Source organism: Agaricus bisporus (assembly GCF_000300575.1).
Source record: "Agaricus bisporus var. bisporus H97 unplaced genomic scaffold AGABI2scaffold_2, whole genome shotgun sequence".
Taxonomy (NCBI): domain Eukaryota; kingdom Fungi; phylum Basidiomycota; class Agaricomycetes; order Agaricales; family Agaricaceae; genus Agaricus; species Agaricus bisporus.
This window is the reverse complement of record NW_006267355.1, coordinates 650,132-675,000: the sequence shown is the minus strand read 5'-3', so window position 1 is coordinate 675,000 and position 24,869 is coordinate 650,132. Positions and strand designations below refer to the sequence as shown.

At 46.8% G+C, this 24,869-nt stretch overlaps 7 protein-coding genes across 7 annotated transcripts; 4 read left to right on the top strand and 3 right to left on the bottom strand.

Moving 5' to 3' along the window:
• Positions 1–1,596: 1,596 nt before the first annotated feature.
• Positions 1,597–3,706, bottom strand: AGABI2DRAFT_199017 (hypothetical protein). Its single transcript, XM_006457868.1, has 5 exons — positions 3,612–3,706; positions 3,053–3,564; positions 2,890–3,006; positions 2,667–2,841; positions 1,597–2,614 (listed from the first exon to the last, which is right to left on the bottom strand). Exons 1-5 carry the CDS (start codon positions 3,694–3,696, stop codon positions 1,680–1,682), a joined length of 1,824 nt encoding a protein of 607 aa, XP_006457931.1. The 5' UTR covers positions 3,697–3,706; the 3' UTR covers positions 1,597–1,679.
• AGABI2DRAFT_199013 (hypothetical protein) lies at positions 3,697–4,707 on the top strand (the record flags this gene model as incomplete). The annotated part of the gene is made up of 5 exons (XM_006457867.1): positions 3,697–3,867; positions 3,914–4,160; positions 4,220–4,293; positions 4,354–4,569; positions 4,623–4,707. The coding sequence occupies exons 1-5, from the start codon at positions 3,713–3,715 to the stop codon at positions 4,705–4,707; spliced, it is 777 nt and encodes a 258-aa protein (XP_006457930.1). The 5' UTR covers positions 3,697–3,712.
• A 639-nt stretch (positions 4,708–5,346) lies between these two features.
• Positions 5,347–6,475, bottom strand: AGABI2DRAFT_190322 (hypothetical protein). Its single transcript, XM_006457866.1, has 3 exons — positions 5,965–6,475; positions 5,676–5,914; positions 5,347–5,616 (listed from the first exon to the last, which is right to left on the bottom strand). Exons 1-3 carry the CDS (start codon positions 6,457–6,459, stop codon positions 5,463–5,465), a joined length of 888 nt encoding a protein of 295 aa, XP_006457929.1. The 5' UTR covers positions 6,460–6,475; the 3' UTR covers positions 5,347–5,462.
• Positions 6,476–6,522: 47 nt separating this feature from the next.
• AGABI2DRAFT_199010 (hypothetical protein) lies at positions 6,523–11,545 on the top strand (the record flags this gene model as incomplete). Its single annotated transcript, XM_006457865.1, has 11 exons — positions 6,523–6,802; positions 6,862–8,200; positions 8,251–8,394; positions 8,443–8,962; positions 9,074–9,201; positions 9,252–9,385; positions 9,552–9,673; positions 10,176–10,262; positions 10,383–10,502; positions 10,733–10,809; positions 10,957–11,545. 11 exons carry the CDS (start codon positions 6,523–6,525, stop codon positions 11,543–11,545), a joined length of 3,540 nt encoding a protein of 1,179 aa, XP_006457928.1.
• A 4,310-nt stretch (positions 11,546–15,855) lies between these two features.
• Positions 15,856–17,640, top strand: AGABI2DRAFT_190321 (hypothetical protein). Its single transcript, XM_006457864.1, has 2 exons — positions 15,856–15,986; positions 16,045–17,640. Exons 1-2 carry the CDS (start codon positions 15,937–15,939, stop codon positions 17,288–17,290), a joined length of 1,296 nt encoding a protein of 431 aa, XP_006457927.1. The 5' UTR covers positions 15,856–15,936; the 3' UTR covers positions 17,291–17,640.
• Positions 17,641–18,149: 509 nt separating this feature from the next.
• AGABI2DRAFT_199008 (hypothetical protein) lies at positions 18,150–20,757 on the top strand. Its single transcript, XM_006457863.1, has 11 exons — positions 18,150–18,235; positions 18,283–18,433; positions 18,483–18,619; positions 18,670–18,767; positions 18,818–19,104; positions 19,156–19,308; positions 19,369–19,485; positions 19,558–19,850; positions 19,928–20,009; positions 20,076–20,205; positions 20,394–20,757. Exons 1-11 carry the CDS (start codon positions 18,177–18,179, stop codon positions 20,729–20,731), a joined length of 1,845 nt encoding a protein of 614 aa, XP_006457926.1. The 5' UTR covers positions 18,150–18,176; the 3' UTR covers positions 20,732–20,757.
• Positions 20,758–21,805: 1,048 nt separating this feature from the next.
• AGABI2DRAFT_114949 (hypothetical protein) lies at positions 21,806–23,388 on the bottom strand (the record flags this gene model as incomplete). Its single annotated transcript, XM_006457862.1, has 5 exons — positions 21,806–22,231; positions 22,287–22,632; positions 22,683–22,930; positions 22,981–23,122; positions 23,207–23,388. The coding sequence occupies 5 exons, from the start codon at positions 23,386–23,388 to the stop codon at positions 21,806–21,808; spliced, it is 1,344 nt and encodes a 447-aa protein (XP_006457925.1).
• Between the last annotated feature and the right edge of the window lie 1,481 nt (positions 23,389–24,869).

Below are 24,869 nucleotides of genomic sequence, written 5' to 3'. Positions count from 1 at the left end.
CTCTTGGATAGTAATCGACCGGCGGAGGTTATCGGTGAGGACACTTCTTTTGTACTACTTTGGGTTCTAGCTGAAACGGTGGATAGCTAAACAGGCTGTAGCGGTATGTTCTCCAGCATTCCTTTTCGCCTTCTATTTCCTCATTTTCTATGGAATCTAGACACGGAATTTCGATTTTGAAAAATTGCTTGACCGCATACCGAGAACGATTCAAGTTCTTATAATACATGGGCAATTGGATCAAGTCATTCCCATAAATCACAGAGATGTAAGTTTTTATCGTTTGAGCTGTGGTGAAAATTGTTGATGATAGTTGGCGCGGCATCTCAGGATATTGTAAAACATATTCCTTGGGCAAGATTGGTTGAGGAAGGTACTTTACCTGGTCATGTCCCGACACTTCAATTCGGTCACCTCTGGTATGAATATTTCGATCCTCAAGTCTGGCATGATGTTGTGCATACGTTTGTACAACGTCGAGAGACCTAGGGGAGTTCATCGAACTTTTACTTACTTCGTTCCTTTTTTGTTTTTGTTCTAACTTTTTTTGTTGTATGAGATACGTGTTATTAATTCATATGCTGCCCGACAAACTGCGTGGTCAGTTAGTTTGCTTGTTTCGATCAACCGATTGCACCTGTCCTTGTGACAATATCAACTCTCAATTTTCTTGTCGACTGATCTTAGCACCAAGCCCACTTGACCTCCAGTAATAGTTGAACCTCTCTAAAAAGCGCAGGTTCCAAAGTAGACTCGTACAAGATCTCGTATGACTGTGCGGTGGTGAGATGTCGGCATCCGAGTCGGACGAAAGTCGAATGATACTCATGCAGGTGCCAGACACCTTTCCTCGAATACAACAAAAAATGTTAAACTATCATCCGAACAGTGGAAGTAAACCGGAAGCCTGGCCTGATACTTATCAAGAAAACAGAAAAGAACTTCTGCCCCATACAAATTTTTCTCAGGTTATGTTCTTCGCAACTCAGTTCAAATTTTATTTTCGTCATGAGGGGTCATCACGTCAAAATACTGATCATGAATGTACATTGTATACTATCGAACCGATCACAAAGCAGTATATATAAGTATATATACACGATCTTGAATCTTCTGACAACATGGCATCTCCAATAAGACAAAAAGTTTCGCATTACATGGATTTTTCGGGGAGATACGTACTTCCTTATGATCATGAGTTGAAGAATTATGTTTTAGAAGCAGTGGAAATTCAACAAACAAATGCTCGTGCTTGAATATATACCGTTCCTTAAATACTACTTACTACACCACCTTATCTATTCACCGTAACAAATTGAAAGGCCGCCGTGAGGGGACCGAGCGGCCTCACTGAATGTACTAATAATAGGATTGTAAAGCGGAGGGCTTACACAAATCTTTTCTTTGCACATCCTAAGCCACTTCGCGACGTGCTGAGCCGACAATGCTGACGCCGCGATTCAATTATAGTTTCAACAATCATGTACTGTAAGTCTATATGCTTTATTATTATTTTTTCATGAATGATATAAGTATCTCGATACTCCGAATCCATGGCGGAACCAATCAGATAAAAGATATTCTCTCCCTATACGAGTATGGTGAACCTAACCATACCAAATTATATATTACCATTAAGAATTAAGCAGCGTATAATCTATCTATCTACTAGCGAAAAATCAAAACGGATCCAAAATCCGTATCCATCGAGTCGTAACCCACTCCGACACCACAATCGGAGTATTCCCCTTCAACCCCTCCCCACCCTCATTCCTTACCTTATTCAAATACGGGGTCGACATCCTCGGCCTCGACTGTACCAAAACCGGATTCAACCCAATCTTCACATCCGAATGTAACACCACTTCCCTATCCTCCTTTTCCGACCAAGCTACTTTCCCATTTCGAGGTACCAAAACGACTTTAGGATAATAATATTTCGTCCACCACCGGATCGCAATTTTCGGTGATGATGATGGAGGAGTTTGAGAGAGATCGTGAATGAGATGTTGAGGTATGGATGCCAAATCGAAATCAAGTAGAAACCGACAATCCCAAAGGATTTGAATCGTCTGTGGTCCAGACCCTCTTCCTCGATCCCAATCATTCAACGCCTCTCTCAACGTCCCCGTAATATCCACATTCAACGAATCCTCCAATCCATAAGCCGCCATTTTTTCAGGATTATAAGGAGGTTGTCGGACAGCCATCCAACCCAATATACCACGTCCTATTTCCGCTTTACCACGGAGTATATGATCTGTATTGGGTGTTTTAATTCGACCGCCACGACCTAGAAAGTTTGCAGTGGCTTTTAATGGATCTACGAGAACGGGACGCCAAAGTACACCACCACCTGCAACGATGGGACGTATTCCACGACTTGTAAAAGGGGAAGGGTTCCAGACGTTTTCGATGATATGATCGAGAGAGTGACGGGAACGTCTGGCTTGAGAACGGACAGAACCCCAAGGGTGGAAAGAGATGTAACGAAGGATGCGAAGGATCATGGCGCGTCGGAGGAGTGGATTTGTGATTTCTTGTAGGTAGTGAGAGGAGAGAATGAATGTGCCTGGTGGAGAAGCAAGACGGGCATGTTCGAGTTGAATGGTTGCTGTAAAGAAATTTGAGAAATCAAGTTTTGGGGAGAAAGAGAGATAACGAACCTTGAGATTCAATGTCTGATGCAAAAGAGTCGATTGTTTTTATGGCGGCTTTGAGCCGTTCGCGAGGGCTGTTGAGGTCAATAGAGAGATTGGGGAAGGAAGATATGGTTTGGTTGATTGCACGGAGATGATTTTGTATATCGGGTGGGAGATGGGTCTGGTCGAACTCCGTGTCCTATGGGAGACTGAGATATAATTGTGAGTTGGTAGTAAAAAGTCTGACTTTATCTTTGGATAGGACTGCTCGCAAGGCATTGCGCAAGGTTATGGCTGGCTGAAAATTAGTAGAGTCCGTGACATAGGACAACTCATTTTCTTCGCAAGTAGCGAGGATACGGTCCTGATACCATTAGCAAGTGCGTGGGTGAATGAGCATGATGAGGCACCTTTGAGACATCGAGGAGAGGACGGATCATCCATTTGGACAAGCCCTCATAGCCGGCCCACTCGAGGTCATTTTTCTGGCCCATTCCCCACCTCCTGCACATGAGGATGCCTCTGCCGCCGAGTTCTGAGCTTTGTCTGCCGAGGCGCATCAACGCGGTCTCGATTTGGTCGTCGTTGTGATGGGCGAGGGCCAAGACGCCAATATCGTCCTTTTGCATTTGTTTCCAGAGGAGGCTGTATCGGGCCGTTCTAGCGACGGCTTCGATGGGGCGGGAGGGGTCTGGGAGAGGGGGAAAGGGCGGGGTGCCCCATGGGATGCGGGACGTGGAGTGGGGGACGCGGAGAGCGGCGGCGGTGTTGGCGGCGTGGCGGGCCATGTCTGCAGAGTCGGGCTGGAGAGCATGGTCGACGGTGAGGGAGGAGAGACGGAAGGTGGAGGGAAAGTCTGCGAGAAAGCGCTGGATGAGAAACAAGAGGCAGGTCGAGTCGGGGCCACCCGAGTTGGCGACGGCTGTAAAAGAGTGAATAATCAGAATAAATATGAGAGAGAAGACTGACCGAGGTGCGCAGGCCAGGCAGGAGGTGGGCGTGTGCGCTGGAAATAGCGAGCAAACTCTTCGCGCGAGATCGGACGTGGGCGCATCTTTTCAACGTCCACCATGCTCGGTATCGCTCATATCGGTCCTTTCATCCCCACCATCCTCCTCTCTTTCCTCTTTTTCTCCTTCATTCACCTCGTCGTCGCTCCCTGGCTCTGCAACCGCCTCTGGCCCCTCGCCTATGCCTCCAAAAAGCGCTCAGCACAAAACTCGTGGTGGGTCCCCTGCTCCTTGCTCTCTGCTCTCCTCACAACACCCAAGGGAAATACACATCGTCTCCCAGGTCCACTGCGTCGTCGTCATCGCCGCCGCCGCCTACAGTGTCTGGACGGAATCCCCCGACCGCGCCCTCGACCAAGCTTTCGGCTGGAGCGACACCACCGGTTATGTACACGGCATCGCCGTCGGATACTTTCTCTGGGACACCCTCGATGCCATCGTCAACTACATCTACTCTGGCTTTGTCGTCCACGGTGTCGTCTGCCTCCTCATCTACGCCATGACCTTTGTGAGAATGACGTCGTTGTCGCGTGCCCTGACTTTTTTGTATTCAATCTTTTTTGACAGAGGCCTTTTGCGGCGTACTATGGTACCCGCTGTCTTTTGTGGGAAATCAGCACCTTCTTTCTCAACATTCACTGGTGCCTCTTTTCTCCTCCCCCTTTTGGTCAATCTCCCTCTTAACTCCCTCCTCCATCCAGGATTCTTGACAAGACCGGCAAGACTGGCTCCAAACTCCAACTCGTCAATGGAATCCTTTTAGTATCTTCTTTCCTCTTCTTCAGGCTCATCTACGGTGGAAGTGTTTGTTTCAGTTTCTTCCTCACCCTAACTCGAGTTTGGCGCGAGATACCCCTCTTCTACACTATTGTTTTTGGAACTGGAATATTTACTCTCCAGGGCCTCAATCTCCTTTGGTATGCTGCCGTCCCGGAATATATTTTTTTGCCTCTTACCAATGGAACCCCAGGTTTACCAAAATGATTATCGCCATGCGTAGGCGCTTTGAATCAAAACCGGATGAAAGTGCTGCTTTATTGAATGCATCTTCGTGATATATATATATATGTGCTTGATCTAAATTAGATGAATAGAGTTTTTGTGGAGTAGCACCACGAGTGAAGCATTCAAGCTGGATTGGAGCAGTGCTTTGACAGAGACTCCAGTGTTGGTTGAGATCGAGGTGCGATTTATCAAACTTTTTTTTCACACACAAGGCATCCATGAACGCTGCTATAACATGCCGGATACCCAAAGAAAGGACTTAAATGTGAGTTGTCCTGACGCTCCACTTGGTTGATTTGATTTGATTTGATCTTATGCTTGACAGAATGAGTGTGAGACTGCGAGTGTGCCGCGGTTAAATTCAAATTTACCGGTACGATTTCACGACATACCCGAAAGGTTCAACGCAGCGGTTTGAGGGCGCGACGGATGATTTCATTCTTCCATAATTCATTTCTTTGTGAGGGGTCGGTAAAATGGCACGGGCTTTAACTTTCGTCAATCTCCCATATTCCCAATACTCATAATCCACGGCGAACCCGAGCAAGTACATTCAGCTTTTCTCCAGCAAAGAGAATATTTCCTCATCACGCATGCTCGTTTCGTTTCGCAGGGAGCTAAGCGAGATCGTTTTGAAGAAGACTGGAAGTGAAGTGGAAACAGACTCGTGGGCGTAGTCGTGACCGTACTATATGGCATGACATTTCCTCCTCAACCGAAAAGGTGACCGCCGCGCGGAAGCGTTCGAATTTTATAGGACGTACATTTCCTTTGGTATGTACGCGTGATCTAAAATAAATAAATACTATTGGATGAAAGCGCCTCGGATGACACCACGAACGCGCCATTCCCAAGCGACAAGGTTGACGCGTTTCGTGACTTCTATTCGGACAGCGTCAGACGAGTGAAGTATGCAATGCAGGTACGCGAACGCTAAAGCGTCCAACGGCGTCGGTTCGCTGAAACGAAAATAGACTTCAGAAAAAAATGACAAGGTGAAAAATGAATTCTAACGCACGCAGAACCCAAAAACCATTTATCAGTTCCGAGGCGCTCGGAAAGAGAAGCAATGGCATCGCGGTACTGTGCCATAATGGCAGAATGGGATATCCGAGTTCCCCATGATGGGAGCAAAGAAAAGTAACCAGTAAGTGGAGCGGGCGGTGGTGTCAAGAGGGAGGCGACTGGGCGATGTTCTGCTTTGGTCGGAGGAAAAAGAAGGGTATACCAGTAGGCGGGCTTGGGCTGAGACAATATCTGTTTATACAATGAGTTTGTGGTTTCGGCTTCCAGGATAGAATACATACGAGAGCAGCATGGACAGTGCCTTCGAGTAGAGAAACCCAAGCTCTGCTCTCGTCGTTTGCGCTTTCATCCAGATAGCCTTCATTTTCATCTGCAGAGCTGTCAATTCCCAGTCTAGCATCAACCCAAGTAGGAATCATCTGCGAAGCCAACAAGTCTCCGTCTTTCTCTGTGTCGTCTTTCGGGAGCACGCTCTCTGAGAGAGGAACATGGATATTTGGTAGACGGCCTTCAAGAGCACCCTCGGGCGAAACGTCAAAACGAACGCGAATGTCTTTGAGGCCGCGTAGTGCAATGTATGCTTGCCATTTCAGGCATTCGACGTCTGCGCTAAGGAGGTCTGTTCCGTCGAGTGGAGGACTGAGCCAGAGAGTCGAGGATTTGACTGGGCGATACTCATTAGGTGGAAGCGGTATTCTAGGGTGTCTTTTGAGAGGAAACCTAGCGAGAAAGGCAGCGAGGGGAGCAGGGAGACGGGGAGCTGCTGATGAGCTCATGGAATGTTTATAGCAACTTGATCATTTGTCAGTCCGACACGTCTCCTCCGCCTAGTATCTAGTATGTCCGAAGTCTCCTCTGTCTCTTCACGGCCCCCCACCCCCTCAAATCTACCGGTCAACCCAGTTCCTCCTGCACGCCCCTACAGATTCACATGGGATCCCTCAACTCGAAGACCTGGACCCGAAAGCGTCTCTGGCACAACCGAGGGTCGCGGAGCGGATTACTTTAACCAACAAACACCAACGCCGTTCCCGTTGGGTGCTCTCAACCCGTCGGCGGCCGTTCTTGAATCCAGTTCACTACCTAATGAATGGAGTAGTTCTAGACATGGATTCCATGGTACGTTTCTAATGTCACCATCTCAAACCTTCCAAGTATACTCATCATAGACGAAATAGCGATATCCACAGTTCTAAACAATCCACGCAAAAAACAAGCTCCACCCAAAGCGCATTCGCATTTACCAGCTGTACCTCCAGCAGAACTCCCGCGTGTCCGTCGAAAGGATTTCGATTCATACCTACGTGCCATTTCTCCCGAATGGGAGCGGTTCGAAAGAAATACTCGTCTAGGGAGTGAAGGTCAAGCTCAACTCGATTCTTCGGCTTTACAAAGTCATGGAGAGGATGTGACGCCTCGTGCATCCATTTCATCTGACCAAACGACACCTCGCATAATTCCGACGCAGAATAGAGCGATTCCACCACTCGAATCCGTTCCCTCAGTGTTTTTTCAACAAGGCTTTACCCTCGCTGATCCTAAAACATTCGCAAAGGTCACTGAACAGCCTGATGATCCTCATTCGACGTCTAGGCCTTCATCATCTTCAGGGCCTACACCTGTAGACTATTTCACCGACCCCACGTCTTCCCTCTCATATACGCCTCCTCTGCTGGACAAATTCTCTCATTACGCTGATACAGTAGAACAACATCTCGTTCGCGAAATCTCTATTCGATCCACTTCTTTCTTCGCTGCTCTCACCAATCTACAAGATCTTCAATCCGAATCGGATCTTTGTCTAGACAGGATATCTCAACTTCGAGGATTACTGAAAGATGTCGATGAGAAAACTGCTATGAAGGGGCTTGACGTGGTTAAAAAGGGCAAAAAAGTTGATAATGTAGTCAAGATAAAGAAGATGGCTAAAGATATAGAAGGAGTTGTTGAGATGACACGAGTTGCGAAAGGGTTCGTCGGTGCTGGACAATGGGGTGAGGCATTGACTGTTGTAGAGGAATTAGAAACATTGTGGGAAGGAGAAACACAGAGAGATGTGAAAGTTAATGGAGGTGGACTGGAAACGATGCCGGAGGAAGATGAAGATGGTAGTACTTTGACAGAGCAAGATCGCAAACCGACAGTTGGCTTCCCTTTATCTGCTCTTGCTGCATTTTCGGAACTTCCCAGCCATTTGCAAGTGTTGACTTTAGAGATCGCGACGAGCTTATCCAAAGAATTGGTCATTGTCTTGCGACATGATCTTGAACAGCGTGCCCTTCGAAATCAAAGCCCCCAAAATCTCAAAACTAACGGACATACGACAGACTCAAAAGTAAAGGACGAATCTCTACGAGATAGGTTAAAGCCCTTGATACACAATCTGGTGCGGACGAAGGGACTGAAGGATGCAATACTGAAGTGGAGGGAAGATGTGTTAAATGAAGTGAGGAGCGTTGTAAAAAAGGCGGTTAGTGGGTTCGATAAGGAGTGGGATGAGGACAAGGAAGAGAACAAGTGAGATTACCTCATTTCGTCCATGGAATTCAGACTGATCGCCTAAACAGAACAGCGCTAATACAACATCTCAAGGATATGGAATACACTACATTCATGCCATTACTACAGAGAGTCTACAAGCAATTCATGACGTTGATTGAAAGCATACAGATACAAAATAATATTATGAATGATTTATTGGAATCATTGCAGTACGCAAACATCATTCTCTTCTTGCCTCCACTAACATATTTGACTAGAATACCCAACAAACATTCGATACCAACCACTTCATTTCAGAGCATCGCCGAAGACCTTGCTGACCTCTTATCTTCAACGACAGAACTCTCACATACCACTTCTGCCAAACTTTTACAGCCACGCACCGAAACCCACTCCATTCTCCCTATTCCACAATTTTTAGCTCTATATTATGACTCGATGGCATTTGTGGTCAAATGTGAAGTTATTTGTCGACGTATGGTCATTGGCCTACGAGGCGTGGTTATCCGCCAAGCTTCAGTATACCTCGGGAAGTTTCATCAGGGGAGAGTTGAACGATGTGCGAGGGTTGTGTTGGATGAGACGTGGAATCAAGTTGAGGTTGGTGGTGAGATACAAGATGTTGTTGATGTCCTTGTCAAATGTGCGGTGAGGGATGCGGTAGAGTTGAATATCAATGCGGAAGGTGCCGTATTTGGGAATATGGAATCTGGTAAAGGTGGTACTTTGAATGGGACCAAGACGAATGGGAAGGGAGACGATTCTACATCGACGATGGTTCCTTCACCCTCGCGACCGGCTTCGCCTCACTTGCGTGCTTTGCCTACAACGAAGACGTTTGCTGAACTGGGTGAAACAGCTACTGTCCAAAGTTCGGAATCGAAAGAGTCAACAAAGTCAGGCAAGGGTAATCCCAAACACCTTAAGATTGAAGACCGGTCGTATTATATTGTTTCCGCTACAGCAGAGATTTTGGTCCTGCTTATTGACTACCTCAAGCTCATAGTCAATCTCAGGTAGGGGTTTTTTTTACGGGTTTATCATGCATCTAACTGATGTGTTTTAGCACGTTGACCAAGGATACCATTAATAAAGTCGTCGAATTCCTTATGACGTTTAATTCAAGGACATGTCAGCTAGTGTTGGGTGCGGGTGCCATGAGAAGTGCCGGTTTGAAGCATATCACCGCAAAACATCTCGGTTCGTTCTCTCTCCCTTTTCGCTTCTGGACCGCTGTTGCTCCCATTCTCCACTCCCTGTATCAGATGGTTCTGTGGATTTTCCGAGCATGACTACGTTTCCGTTTTTCCTTTCCACTAAGTTAATGACAGAGTGGCGTAGACTAACATTGTTTACTTAATTTTAGCTCTGGCATCTCAATCTTTGAGCGTCGTTTCCGAACTAATTCCATATGTTCGGGAGACTTTTAGGAGACACCTGAATCAGGCCGAGGCAGTCTTGCTTGTGGATTTTGACAAATTGAAGAGGGTGAGTCATGGGGCAGTTTCTTTTTCCTATTACTTTTGATATTGCCTTCGGGCTTTTTTTCTTTCTTGATACTATTGCTATTTGGTGTGGTACCCGTATCTCACGGTCCCATCCCTGATCAATGCTCTCCCCGTCACCGGAGGTAGAAGTTTTCCCTGCATTTTTTGCGAACTAACCATTCTTATTTCTGGGTGGCGCAAGATTTGTTTGATATTTGTTTTCCCTTGATGGATCGTGTCTTTTTTGGGGATGATGTTGTGGTGCTATGGTCACGCACCTACGAACCTAGCAGATAGATGTCGAGACAAAGTTCTGGCTGGGTTCTTCCGGCTCCAAGCTTCTTCCCGTTACCAACGTGGTGTGAGCGAATTTGGACCGATTCGCATCAGATTTACCCTCTGCCTGGGAATCGCAATTTCTTCTTCGCGATCTTTTCTCCTGCTTTCGCCCCCGGCTAACACGATTGACGTACGCTAACCAATGTATTTGATTCTTTGAATAGGACTACCAAGTACATCAAACGGAAATTCACGCGAAACTCATTTCCATCATGGGTGACAGATTAACTGCTCATATCGAGTCTTTAAAGGTATGAATCTCTCATCTGATGTCGAGTGTTGACGGCTGACTATTCAAACTCCGTACTTTCGTATTGTGACATGCGCTTGTCTTCTTGTTCGTAATCTCGTTATATTGACCTGCAATATAGGCGATAGACTGGGCCCAGCCTAATGATGGCGGTGTTAATGCCTATATGCAGACATTGGTCAAAGAGACTGTAACATTGCATAAAGTACTTTCAAGGTACTTGTCCGCAGCTGTAGTCGAGGTGAGTACCCGCACTGTACCCATTATTTGCTACCTTTTCGTTGGTTCTTGTCCGCTATTTTGTATTTGGAAGGGTGGTTTGGAAGAGAGACCTCCTGACACTGCTTCGAAGATATGAAGTCAATATTGGAGCTTTTCTTGCCTTATTTTTCTCTTCCCTGCGCTGCCCGATCTAATGATCAATTCTGACACATTTACTTGGTTGCTTCGGTTTAGTATGTAATGACAGAGGTCTTTGCTGGTATCAACCATCGCCTATCAGAAGTGTATGGAAAAATAGAACTTCCTAGCCAAGATGCGAAATTGAGGTGAGGAAAATCACCTGGTTCTCTGTCTTATGTGTTAATCAATTTTTGACGGTGCTGCATATTTTTCGTCTGCCCTATACGCAAATGTATTATTGACGATCGATTCTACTCTCGATATGGTCGATAAACCATTGTTGCTTCGTGCAGATTGCTCGCCGACACAAAATTCCTACATAAGGAACTGTCTGGACTAAAGAATGTCATGGCGTCAATGGGTATGCTGGAGACCGTAGTCTCTGAGAAACAAGTCGGGCGTGCGAACATGCCGTCTCCTTCACCCATGTCACCAACATTCTCCCCACCAAAACGTTCAAATACTATTTCAGCGAACCAGCGATTGAAGGGATTACTATCACGTTCAAACACCATTGCAAGCAAACCGGTTGAAAAGGCACGACCGAGTCCTGACCCGATGACAAGTCCAAGGTTTGCTATGCCGTCGTCACCTCCACTACCGTTCGGTAAACCTACTTTGGGGAGCGCTTTTGCTAGTGCGAGTACCTCAACACTTGCAAGTGATGGTGCTTCGATGAGTACTCAAGATTTGAGTGTGCTTAGGGAACCTATTCTTAGTCCTTCCCCCTCTTCACCTCTTATTGACGGAACCGAAGACAAACCCGATCAGGCTGTTGAAATTATGCTGCCGTCGCAACAAAATGAGATCAAGACACCTGTTGATGCCGTTCGGACGCAGGCACCATTGCCTGAGATACCTCTTACGGAAAAGGAGCCATAGGTGAAGGTATGAGTTTCAAGTATCAGGATAGTCTTTTCATTTTATCTTTCATACACATTCATTTTAGTTTAGTACTTTGATTTATTTTTTTTGCCTGCTCATTCATTGGATTTTTTTTTTAATTGGCGCACTCCTGAATTTCAACCCATCCTGCATCTTTCAGTTTTTTACATGAGCGAGTGCAGTTGTCTAGGGGCACCTACCACACAGAGGTAAGCTTGACACGGACTCTGATATAATCTGAGCTGGTCTCGTGGTCGTACGATTGGACCAAGCGACACGATTGATTTCCCAAAGCAGGACTTGAGGCCATGCTTTTCGCTGCGCACGTGGGATTCTCAATAATACGTGGTCAATTAGAAACTCCAAAGACGATTCAAATTTATGCGTCACGATTCAGATGAGCTCATTTTCGCGTTGGGTAAAAACATGCTATGTTAATCTCGGCCGAAGTAGTCAAATGAGACAGCAAATACTGCGCATCTCACCTGAGGATCATTCACGCGTACACTTTGAAGAGTCAAATGCTGCATATAGCTTTCGCCTCGGCACTCCTGAACAAACAATATGTTTACTAGAAGGGGACTCCCTTTCGGTACCGTTTTCATACTAGCCCCAAATGAATGGGACAGAAACCTGAACCATTTACGGCGACCGCGGTTTTGGTATTTTTGTCGTTGCCGCGCAATACTTATAAGCATGACCTTTACATTGGGATTTTTAAACCAGTGAGACTTACGCGGTTTGATCAGAGGACTTCTGGAAGCTTCTTTTTTGTTCGTGTCTGCCGATCTTTTGGATACTTACTCGAAGGCTCCTTGGTTCTGATGACCTCAATAGTATGACGACCCGATAATTCGGGTCATTGAACATTTTTCCACATGACATTGTCGTCTGATCAAGCAGCCGAAGGTTCCACTCTTGAATGGCCTTACCGTTGAAAGTAACTTTGTGGTAACTTAAGTAGGTGCGAGAGCAAAATTTTTATCAATACCTGAGCCGGCGGCTCGGGGTAGATCGACGGGGGGGCATGGGACTTGTCCGCATGACTTGCTAGCATGCTACTGGTGATGTCCAAACTTAGGCCGGAACGACAATGAGAACGTATATACTTACATGCATCCGTGACACGGAAGAAAAGCCGGTTCGGAGTAGAGTAGACGCTGACTTCCCTAGTATACACACAGCACTGATTCTAGAACCATCTACAAAAAGGAAATTAACAAAATATTTCATCACCGAGGATAATGGCCATTGATTGAAAGCTGAGATCTTTGTGGGGGAGGGGGGTTAAGTAAAAAAATGCCATAGGGGGGAATATGTTCTCCTTTTTATTTTAGATCGAACATATTAAATTGGGATAGGGAATCCGCGCAGAGTGGACGACGAAGAGTTGTTTCTAACTGTTTCCCGTTGGGGTCGGCAATTGGTCACAATGAGTATAGCCGGAATTTCACAAACTTGTTAATCAAATCTTGTCTTGTGTTTTTTTATTATCTTTGGAAAAAAGCGAGATGAACGAGCTAGTGAGTTTCCATGCTATATAAGCGGTGACGCTATCTATGCGGTAAGTAGTAGAGATTTAGGGCACAACTGGTTGAAGCATACTTCGAGTGTTAGCCTCGTTTTTTAATTGATAGACTAGAATCTAGACTTTTTTTCTCGGTTCACGATCTTCATATTTGGAAAGATGTCAGGGTAGAATAAACAGGTTGGATCTATGACGAATGGACTAACCGAGGTCAGAGCTACGCTTGACTGGCAGACGTGCTAATGTTATCAGATCTGCGTCATTCAACGAACGAAATATAACGGTTATTTAGTCGAACCTGAAGCGGGACCTGAAGAGTCAGGGGATCAATTACGAGTGTACAACTACTAATGGATCCGTCATTTCCTGCTGAACCTTCCGACCCGTTGGAGATATATTTCTCCGAAAATTGGCTTGGATTTTTCTGAATAACATCGTCGTAGAATCTTGGCGTATTTTCTCGTTTGGAATGTTCCTTGTTTTGCATATATATTCGCGACTGAACGTCAATTTGACTAACTGCGTAGGTGTAAGTAGTAAATACATAAATACAAAGCGGGGGAAACGCTGACAAATCCCGCGGCCGGCTGAAACCAATCCGAACCAAGTTAGACAAATAAAGTGGGCAGTTCTTATCTGAACCCACTTGTGTTGAAAACGTTCTTCGACATCAATCGGCAAGTAGGGATGAATTACCTACATTTCAGAAAATTGTTACGGTACAGTAACGAGAGGAAAATCGGAAGGCGTTAAATGACAAGGGTGTCATCAGGTCCTACTTATGCTAAGCATTACTTTTTTCTCTTGTGATGTTTCGGGAGAAACATAAGTTCTAAGACTTGATGTTATTGGATGCCCCACTTGTCTCTACTGTAATGTAACATGATTAAATCCCACCATTCTCGTTTACGATTCTTGGCGTGCTTGGGACATGCTTGGCTCACTTTTTTTGCGCTCATGTCACGCTCTCTGTGTGCGTTTGCGGCGGCGTGCGCTCCAAGGAGATGCGTACTCGTGATCGTGGCTTTTGAGTAACATCAAATTCCTTAAGAGTATGTCTGCTTCAGCCATTGTGTTATATAGCATCAATCATTACATCACGGTCCCATGATTCTGTTATTAGCAGCACCACCATCAGTTAGATTCATTACTGTGGCATTCCTCCTTCAGAACAGGGGGGTCATTTGTTCCTGTATCACGACATTTCCTCGATGGGAAAATTTTTTTTTATGGGAAGGGGGGGTGGGGGGGAGGGAGAGGGGATTAAAGAGAGCGAACAATGGGATCATTGTGGTGATGGCTTGTGTCAAAACAATGGGCGGTACCTCTTACCGCAACACCACACCGACGACCCCAACAGTTTAGCATATATATACGTAAGGTGTATATGCGGAGTATGAGCGATCTTTTGGAAGCACGATTTCGGGCGTGACATGCCACCACCGCTACGGTACTAAATTGCATGCCTTGAGCATGAACTTGTGAGCAAGTGCTGTTGAGTGGCTGTGGAATCCATCCCAAAAAGGTTCTATGGCGGTATACAGTTGTACAGAATTAGCAAAAGGGTGTCATGATTCTATCAGACGGCAACAGCTTTCCCGAATGGCAAGACAATGAATGATCATCCGTCATTAACACCTCTTTTTTTTTTTTTTTCTCTGCCTTTGATCGAAAAAATTTGTTCGTTGACGATCTACCGGTTGATGATAGAACGATTTCTTATTGTACTAAAAATAATGTACACCTTCGATTCTGGCTATGTTATCAGAAGAAGTTTAATGTCTCTAGGTGAGTTGTCGTTACTCCTGAGCGATAGCCATATGAAGTTCTAGAAAGTTAGAAAGAGGGGGGAGAATCATCAAGTTCAAAAATAAGACTGGCATTCGAGGTGGATAGTCCAGAGGGTCACTGAAGTTTGAAATCAAATAAGAGAGGCTTTGTTCATGCATTGTTCCTTATCAAGCGTATCTTCTTTGACTGGATTTCCAGTTAGGGTGTGATCGAGAGGGGGAGGCGGCTTATACACCCCACTGCAGACTAGAAGGGAGTGTGAAGAAATTGGATTACCCTCATAGGTCAGTGTGCCGCAGCATGTGAGCAAATACAGTAGGGCAAGTCCGAAATGATTAGAAGTTTGAGAAGGCGAAGTATATTTGCACCGCGAATTGCCGTGTATGAAAAAATTTGAATGGAAGCGTTGATGTAATACAGCAGATATGTCGACGAGTGTTTGAAGAAGAGAAAAATGTCCCCGTCGGAGAGACGCTGTATGAAAAAAGCCTCGGACTAGATGGAGGTCCAGAATAGCGCGTCAGTCGAATCGTGTCAGTTCGGAGACTTTGCGTCACAGCAAAAATGACAGTCGCGGAGGGTAGCGGGCGGAGGTAACCCGAGCCAAGGGTCGGGTTGAATATCATGGGAACAAGATTGACGCCGGATGATAAATGTCGACAGGGCGGACAGTAGAGGGCGGGGATCACGAGAGGGCTTCTTCGATGTATGAAAGTAACAGCAAGTGGGTCAGATAGAGTAGGACGGCAATGTGGCTGAGGAGGGCGGGGGTGATGGCTGAGAGCAAGTCTCCTATCGGTGCGACCAAGACCGGGGTTGCGGCTTGGAGGTTGGGAGAGATCGCCAGGTGATGGGTGGCCGGGGGCGTGGCCGTACCAGAGTGGAAGGGGATCTGGATAAGTGGCGTGACGCATGTGTGTGACTACTGAATGTGACAGAGGGCTATATTCCTGGATTTCAAAATTTGGTGTTTTCTGTTGCGCGTGTTGCGACATCCCAGGATCGCCCTATAAAGCCCAGCCTCTTCCCAACAGCCCCCGCCTCCTCGTCCCTCCCTCTCTCCCACACCATGTTCGAGGAAATATGCCTCGTCTGCGGCAAGCACCTCGATGACTACGGGTATGCTCTTCACCCTCCTTCCACTCTGCTCCCCTGCCCATCTTCTCTTCCGTTCTAGGTTGGCCTACTGCAGCGACGACTGCCAAGGCAGAGATATCACCTCCCCCTCCATCTCCTCGTCCAGCAGCGCACTCTCCTCACCTCACCTCGGCGGTGCAAACGGCGCCGATGTGCCACCGCTCATGCCATCCGCTCTTGGCTCTGCCCTCAACAATATTCGTGGCCGCGGCCCTGCCTCTCTTCCCTTATCAGCCGCCTCAGCTGTCTGGTCCGCCATGGGTGCTCAAGACGACGATGACGACGAAGGTGCCAGCCTCGTCGTTCGGGCTGAGGCTACCGATGGATCTGAACTGGCCCAAGACGGTATATCTAAACTAATGTACCCCTCAGCCCTACAATATGCCCGCCGTCCCTCCGGTACCAACAATCACTCCACTGTCCCTCATGTCCATAAACGGATGTCTTCTTCTACCTCTTCCTCCTCCGGGGGAGGACACGTGCGAGGCATACCGCGAAGTGCACCGCCTCCTTCGCACTCGTCGACCGAAGATGACGAAGTCTTTTCTGACTTTGACATAGAGGAGAGTGACGGTCCCTCAGAGCGGGGATCTGATGGTGGAAAGGTTAAACCAATCGAAAAGACGAAGCGCCCCCGAAATCGTACAAGTCTACCAGCCTACTTTTCACTACTGCAAATCAACTCGCCGAGCAAGAGTGGCGTACAATTGTCTCCTATATCATCCTCTTCTGGCCGCACTGTGGCCCGACCATCTCCACCCACTCCCAAAACAACACTTACATCCCGACAAGTCATTGATGGTTATATGCCTCATACTACACCCAGGGGCCCCCGTCGTGTTCCTGCAGGGTCTCGCAACCATATTCGTTCTGACTCTTCAGAATCATTTTCTCGTTCTCGCGCACCGCCCGAACCCGAGATCGTGACTCGACCGGTGGGGCGGGATTTACGCCCTCGACTCGATGAAGTTGACTGGTCATCGGTCCCAGGACAACCGAGTCGTGGAAGAGCGACTGTCCGGCGGAACAGCTCGCCACCTCCGAAGGTCCTGCTTGGAATAGAAAACCGTGGGCGTACTCTGGCAGCGGCACGTCAGGCGGAGACATTCAACCGATCCAGGAGCGGTGAGAAACCTCGCGGGAGGGCTCGGACTGAAGAGTTGGATGGAATCGGATGTTTGACAGAGGCGCCTGGATTCGGACATGGAAGGAGCGGCTTATTGGGACGAGAACGTGACCGAGACCGGGAGCGCAGCCTGGGATTCGTATCGCGTATCCCTTTATAGACGATCCGGCTGCGTCTCAAAAGACTTGGGCCGATATCACAAAAGAGTCCGCCGAGGACAGTGGCAAAATATCCAACAGGACACCTTCTCCCATTTTTGTATCATTCGGAAAATCATCACTCAGCAATCATAAGTATATCTGCAGCAATCATCCCCGTGTTTCGTTCGTCCTAATCGTCATTTGTGACCTCAAAAATGCTATGCTGTGTTGTTATCGCATATCCCCCCTCTTTTTTTTCTTCTTTTTTTACGGTGTGGCTGAGGGCATTTTTGAGCGCCATTATATTAGTATATTATCTCTTCATCTAGCATGTCATAGGAATAGCAACTGAATAAGAGATCTGGGTTTCTATAAAGGGGTGATTTCGTGCGAATGGAGACTGCTGTTGTCCCCGCCCACCACAAAGAGTCTTGCCACCATTGATCCTGCCACCTCCCGCATCCCCACCTCGGAGGCCACGCCCTCCCCGCCCACTCATCTCGCCATGGAACGTGCCCACCACGACCCCCGCGACGCCCCCGCCGCCCCGCCCCTCGTCCCTGCCACCCGCTCCAGATCCCCAGGTACTTACCTCTTTCTTTCTCTCAACCACCACCACCACCCCCACTCACCGCGGCAGACCCCGAACCCGCCAGGGCCCGTAAGCGACAGCGGGTCGAAGCTCACATCGCCTCCTACCTCATCCAGTTCCCAGACCCAGATCCCTCCCTCATCCCTGGCCCGAGCACCGACCCCATGAACGGCCACTCCACAAACGGCAACGGCGTCCGTTCCTCTCCTCTCGCCCTCGGCAACGGAACCGGGAACGGTCTCGCCAAACACGGCAAAGCTCCCGCTGTCTCGACCATTCATTTACCTGGCACCCGTCTGTACCAGGATTTGTTCATGGACAGGGAAGAATTCATTCGCCTCGTCGTCCAGAGTCTGCGGGACGTGGGCTACAGGTAGCTTTCTTGTTCTTGACTTGCTCCAGCTGACATCATGCGTGTAGTGAGTCCGCTGCCACTCTTGAGGCAGAATCGGGTTATGCTATGGAATCGGTTGAAGTTTCCCAGTTCAGACGGTATATTCTCGATGGCCTGTGGCCAAAGGCAGAAGCCTCGCTTTCACGCCTGTTCAAAGGGAATGAAGAAGGTCTATGTGTGAGTCGTACTTCATCGACACACGGCCATTGCTCATTTCGCCCTTTAGGATGCGCGATTTTTGATCAGTCAACAAAAGTATCTCGAATTGTTAGAAGCGAAGAAGACTACCGCTGCACTACAAGTCCTTAGAAATGAACTTGCGCCAATGAACACTGAGGCGGAGCAGTTACATACACTATCAAGGTACGCGATCTCTCTCTTGTTTGATGCCATGGAATGCTTAGCCCGTTCAGTTTTCTCATGTGTTCGGATCCTGAAGAGTTGCGACAGCGGACGGGATGGGATGGTGCATCTGGCTCGTCAAGGCAACAACTACTGAACGACCTGCAATGTACGTCCGTTTTATAAGCTCACTCTTTGTTAATCTCAGATTCTCTCCAGTATACATTCCTTCATCTGTCATGATTCCCCCGAGACGCCTTGCCACCCTCCTCCATCAAGCTCGAGAATACCAAAATTCAAGATGTGTATATCACAATTCCCCGTTAGAGTCATCATCGTCTTCATTATACACCGATCATCACTGTAATAAATCTGCCTTCCCAAACACGACGACAACTATCCTGCAGGGGCATTCAGATGAGGTGTGGAACATGCAGTGGAGTCACGACGGGGCTTATTTGGCGACGTGCGGGAAGGATAAATCGGCCATAGTATGGAAAGCAGGGGTGCGTCGTGCCTTGGAGTTTTTCTGATTTTCCATTTCTGATGTTCAATAGCTTTCAAGCGAAACTGGTCACCCAATTGAGGAGTGGTCAACACACCAGATATTACGGGATCATCCGGATTTTGTCGGATGCTTAGCGTGGTCGCTGGACGACTCAATATTACTTACGAGCGCGGAGCAGTGCATCAAGATATGGAATGTAAAGGTCAGTGTCCGTTATCCTCGAGGCTTGGTTTCCCCTTTTGATTTGGATGACTACGTACAGACGGGCGTGTGTTTGGAAACCCTGACTGAACATACCGAAACTGTGACTGCATTGGCGTGGCTACCTGATGGTTCAGGTTTCATATCGGGTGCCCTGGATGGTAAAATAATACACTGGGTGAGTTTTCTTATCTCAACTGCCCCTACCAACCTACGGCCGACACGCATCTTTATCCCCTGATATTAATAGAACGCCGACGGGAAGCTTCACGAATCATGGGGGATAACGCCCATTCGAGTGACTGATCTCGCTATTACGCCAGACCTCACACGTCTCGTTACGATTGGTATGGACCGTAAATCGATACTCCCTCCCCAGCCAAGACCCGGTCCCGGTGCTCCTACATCTAATAATAACAATAACGGCGGTGATCAGTCCTCGGCGTCAGGAGGGACAAACGGTACTGGGAACCAAGGAAATGGAGCTACGAAGAATATTAACAAGTTGATCATTTATGATTTGGGAACAAAGCGGCCAGAATTGTGAGTGACATGGTTTCGTGAGATATTCTATATCAGAACTGACTAAATACCCGCTTGTTGGGATTTGCTTTGAATAGCTCGGTTACCCTGGAAGGTGAACTCACAAGTTTGAAAGTTTCACAGGATTCAAGATATGCATTAATCAATCTGGCTCCTGACGTGAGCGGCATTTCGTCATATGCCCGCGGATGGCGTGCTGACATGACCATTTGACGCATGTTTAAGGAAATTCGACTTTGGGATCTGGACACGAATCATGTAGCACGCAAGTATACGGGGCAGAAACAGGGCAAACATGTTATTCGGAGCTGTTTTGGCGGCATCGATGGTAATTTTGTCGTCAGTGGAAGCGAAGGTCCGTGATCGTTCTTTGCTGTTCTGTGCATCATTTATTCATCTTCAACTTAATCTTCGTCATTTGATCGTGTTTTGCGACATGCAATTATGCTGTCAAACCGTGATCATTCCCATAATTTTTCGCCACCATTACCAATGCTGTACTCATTCTGGTACGGTTGCTGACTGGAACGACACGGATAACAGATAGCAAGGTGTATATATGGCATCGCGAATCAGGGATTCTGTTGGAAGAATTGACCGGGCATGGGGAAGGGAGTGTGAATTCGGTGGCTTGGAATCCGAGAAATGAGAGGATGTTTGCGTCATGTTCGGACGATCATACGATACGGATATGGGAGGCACCGATGCGTATTTCTAGTTTGGAGAGTGCTCACCATGGTGCGGAGGGGTCTGGTTTGGGTTTGGGAATGGCTAATGGGAAAGGAAAGGGGAAGGGAGTTGCGAAGCAGAGATGGGATGGACCTGTGCAAAGTGAGGAAGCGTCAGTAGTTGGAGAGTCGTCTGGGTCGGGGTTAAGCTGAGGTAGTGATGATTTGAAAGGTGATGAATGGTTCTTGTGATGATATTTGGAGCCAATCACTCATTTGTCTTTCCCTCTTAGTAGATGAGCCGTCATTGTCTGCGAGGCGATGAGATGTCTTCATTCTATTCCTCATACCCTTCTTTCGACCATTTGCATTTCACTACTCCACTGATCAAAAATCTCATTTTTCGTCTTTAGCCAACCCCCAGCTTTTTCATTATCGCATTGCTTGCATAACATTTGTATAAACAATTTTTCTTTTCTCTTTCTTCCTCTTTTTACCTATAACACTCTTCTCCTTATCTTTTTTTTTTTCATATTTGTGCATTAATAGTATACATTTTCATCAATTACTTCATCGATGACAACAGCCATGACATGTTTCTCTAACTCACCTTTTTTTTTGGGCGGTTCAAACATTTCTCATGAAACATTCTCTCTCTCCTTTTCTTCAAGTTTCCTCCCCTCTCACGATGATTCTAACTACTCAGGACTCTGAACTTACGTTATAACGACCCACCCCCCCTTTTTTTTCTTGCGTGTTCTAGCACGACTCCACTATTTTGTTCCGATAAGAAACCATCATCATCACATTGACAAAACTTTTATTTTTTGCATAGCCTATATTTGTAGTTATTATAAGTATGATTTCATTCATGATTATTACGAGTTATTTGTAAACCCCCCGATCATTTGGAATACTCTTTAGGCCTCGGGAGTGTGCTAGAAGCCCTTGGAGATGGGTTTTGCGCCGCCGTTTGGTAATCTTAAAGGAAGTTTCGGGGTACCACCAAGCTAGGGGTACCGAATTGGGAAATTTGGATTCTGGATTCCAGTTGGGAGGGTTCCATTCGTGTTCATTTCTGCGATTGATCCAAGGACGTTTCAAGTGTTTTTTGACTTTGTTTACGTATCCTGGTCCATCGCTGGGTGTGGAGTGATGGTATGATTCCCGCGGTGAAACGGGAGTCGTAAGTTTACAAAGGACATTTGAGGTTTTTACAACATTATAATATCGCGAGTACTATTAACAGACGAAAATCGTGCGGCGGTACAACAATCCCAATGTTATTTACGAAATTTCCGCCGGGCAGTTGGCTAGCTCTTGCGCAGACTGGTTGGCCCACCTTTGGATGTCCTTGTCAGATGCTTGAACATTTTTGACATAAATCTTTCTTAAAGGAGGATGGAGTAATTTCGGGTCATCATCTCGGATATCATCGTTTTCATCATCCAGACCTTCACTCGTGCCTTCCTCTAGCGAATCGTCCATTTGGTCCTCGACAAAACGACTAGAAAGAGGTATGGAAGATCGCCATTGATTCTGGGTAGCAGTTGCAAGGCGCTTCCTGAGACTGTCCTCGTTCTTTGTTGATTCACTGCGCATCTCCTCTATCTGACCGACGATGGAGTCGGCAAGCTGGCAAAGGAAGACGAAGAGAGTAAGGAAATTCTGGAATTGACTCAAGTCGAAAACAATGGTGGTAGGCCTTATGGACTGATCATTATGAATTAGTAAGGAGACGAAAGTAGAAGAAAAGGAAGAGACGCACGATGACATCCCCATCCCATTCCGAGGAATATAATGTAAGTTCGCTTCCGAACAACACCGCACCATAGATCCGGAAACTGTTAAATCCCAACGCACGGCGCTGGTGCTGCGCTGAACATAAATCAAGACACAATTGTCGTACAGCAGTTGCTTCATCTTGAAGCCTCGCTTCGAATATAAAGGTGGCTAACAAGTCGTGCTCTCCGCTTGCCTCGGCCGAGAAAACATGGTTATTGTCCAACATCTGGAAGAACGAGTTCAAGGGAGAAGGGATTGGCAGCCAAACGACTGCATCGGTCTTCGCTCTGTTCGATGATATCACCGGAACATATAGTTCTTGTTCAGTCCTCGAAAGTGGGTCAACCATATTCTTCTGCATTACCAATATGATACTTACCGGTAGCTAGCTATTACTTGCGGGGTTCTTTTGATATATTTGCTATCAAACGCTTGTCGCATCAAGGTATCGATTCCAGACCGAAGGTCAAGTTCCGACCGGCGTGCTTTGGAAGCAAGGATATGCTGACGCCACTCCACAAGAAACACGGATTTCATATGTGTGAGGTTGTAAGGATCATCGGCGGACAAAACGTCTTCGGGAAAAGTGATAGATACGCCTGAAAATTGGAAAATCCACTTTCTGAACTACGGAAGTAGCTCAGCAGATAACATCAGACAAGGCGACATTGCCATACCCCTTCGTCATTGACGGTAGTCGGAAGTTTCATACTGTTCTGCATCTTGGTCAGCATTGGGTCCACCACAGGTTCCTCCGCGAAGAAGCATTTATTCGCTTTCATTGTTTTTTTGAATTCATCATCGCGATCCCTGGTAAGCCTTTTACGCCGTTTAGTCAACACAGTATAGAAGTAGTGTATATGCGTACGCAATGAAGATAATTAAGAATGAAAGACGACTTACGGTGTGGTGGATCCGAGCGAAGTATGATCGTGGTGGGGAGGAGGTACGGCAAACTCATGGGAAGTGGAGGCTCCACTGACAAGGTGACCGTCGTTGGACAAGTTCGGCAGATTCAAAGACGATACATACGATAGAGATTTCGACCCAATTCTAGGTTTCTTCGACGATGGGGGGGACGACATCACCACTTAAAAAAAAACAGATACAATGCAGATAAATGAAATGGCTGACATCATAGTTAGTGCATGTTTTTACGCGTTTGGCTCTTGGCTGGGTAGCTAGGGCTCTCATCACCTTTACGGTGCCATTCGAAGGACTCGTAGTACTCAAGATTGGAAGGACTGTAAGAGGACGCGAGAAGCATTCGTCGATGTGTATGGAAACCCTAACTAGACTGTGACTTCACTGGCTGATGCCAGTTCGGGCTTCATATCGGGCGCCCTACTAGATGGTACAACAGTCACTGTGAGCTTTGGATTTTTTAATCCCTCAATTACCCCTGCCAACCTTTTTTGACAACGACCGACATGCATATTTTCTCCGTGATATTAATAGAACACTGACAGGAAGGAAGCTTCACGAATCACGGGGGATAACGCCCAATCGAGTGACTGATCTCGCTATTACGCCAGACCTCAAGCGCACGTCTCGTTACGATTGGTATGGACTGTAATGGCTTATTGTTGGTTTTCTTCTCTATCATGAGTGAATATGTAAGGAAGCTCATTAGGAAAGTATTTGACAAACAAGGTGCTTCAAGAACTGGTGGCACCCAAAAAAAAAACGCCGGTTGTGACCGGCTCAACATTCGGATTGAGCTTTTATGCTGAATGGGAAAGTTGTTTTCATTCTCCTCTCGTCTTCTGTCGTCTGAATCCTTTGACAGCTAGAGAATTGTGGCATAATCGATGCACTGCCGTACCGGATTAGTATCCTAGGGTTCATGGGCTGTAGAGCCTCCTTGGCCATGAGACTGTAGCTGAGGCTTTGCGGCCATGGCATCAAAAGAAGAAACCAACAATAATATAGATTGAAAAAGTTAGATAGTGAACTTCTTTTGTGCATATGACTCGACAAATGACCCGTCGGCCATATGAATGATTAATTGAAGGGCTTTTCATTGGATCACAAAGTAGAATTGCCCCACATCCTCGCCAACCAACTTTGATCATAAGTAGTTTAGATGGTATTTGAGGCGACGATGTCACTCAAGTCTCAGGGGATTCGTGTTGAGTTCGAGCGTAGCTTTTGATTAGTATAGTACATTTAAAAATTCAACCGAAGCTGAACATGAATACCTATTGAAATGTGAGTCACATTTATGAGTTCACTCAAACATTGTTGTACGGATTAATATTATCATTCAAAATGGATCTAAGCGATCATCAACCTTACTTACCCTGGATATTTTTGCATTTGACTCGGACTCGGAGAAAAAGGATTCACGGAGTCGCAGAAAACTCGTAAGAATTTAGTTCGAGACCCACAACTAAGGGGGTTGAGCCTCATGGAATACATCAAGGCCCGGGAGCCTGGAGTAAAATAGGCTTCATATCCATAGTGACCGGAGGCCGTCTCGGGTTGCACGTACGTAGGTATTTTACATTCGATATAATCTTGAAGCCTCGGGCTCCAGTCGAAACCAAGATAGATGATCGGTCTA

What these genes read in the sequence shown, in the direction of transcription:
- AGABI2DRAFT_199017 (XM_006457868.1), bottom strand. Translation starts at nt 3,696, where the DNA reads ATGCGCCCACGTCCGATCTCGCGCGAAGAGTTTGCTCGCTATTTCCAG. An exon ending in CTCTCCTCGATGTCTCAAAG is followed by an intron (nt 3,007 to 3,052) that starts GTGCCTCATCAT and finishes TAATGGTATCAG; the next exon opens with GACCGTATCCTCGCTACTTG. An exon ending in CAGTCCTATCCAAAGATAAA is followed by an intron (nt 2,842 to 2,889) that starts GTCAGACTTTTT and finishes AGTCTCCCATAG; the next exon opens with GACACGGAGTTCGACCAGAC.
- AGABI2DRAFT_190322 (XM_006457866.1), bottom strand. Translation starts at nt 6,459, where the DNA reads ATGAGCTCATCAGCAGCTCCCCGTCTCCCTGCTCCCCTCGCTGCCTTT. An exon ending in GCACTGTCCATGCTGCTCTC is followed by an intron (nt 5,915 to 5,964) that starts GTATGTATTCTA and finishes TTGTATAAACAG; the next exon opens with ATATTGTCTCAGCCCAAGCC. An exon ending in AAATGGTTTTTGGGTTCTGC is followed by an intron (nt 5,617 to 5,675) that starts GTGCGTTAGAAT and finishes TTTTCGTTTCAG; the next exon opens with CGAACCGACGCCGTTGGACG.
- AGABI2DRAFT_190321 (XM_006457864.1), top strand. Translation starts at nt 15,937, where the DNA reads ATGTTCGAGGAAATATGCCTCGTCTGCGGCAAGCACCTCGATGACTAC. An exon ending in AAGCACCTCGATGACTACGG is followed by an intron (nt 15,987 to 16,044) that starts GTATGCTCTTCA and finishes CTTCCGTTCTAG; the next exon opens with GTTGGCCTACTGCAGCGACG.
- AGABI2DRAFT_199008 (XM_006457863.1), top strand. Translation starts at nt 18,177, where the DNA reads ATGGACAGGGAAGAATTCATTCGCCTCGTCGTCCAGAGTCTGCGGGAC. An exon ending in CAGTTACATACACTATCAAG is followed by an intron (nt 18,620 to 18,669) that starts GTACGCGATCTC and finishes TAGCCCGTTCAG; the next exon opens with TTTTCTCATGTGTTCGGATC. An exon ending in CCATAGTATGGAAAGCAGGG is followed by an intron (nt 19,105 to 19,155) that starts GTGCGTCGTGCC and finishes GATGTTCAATAG; the next exon opens with CTTTCAAGCGAAACTGGTCA.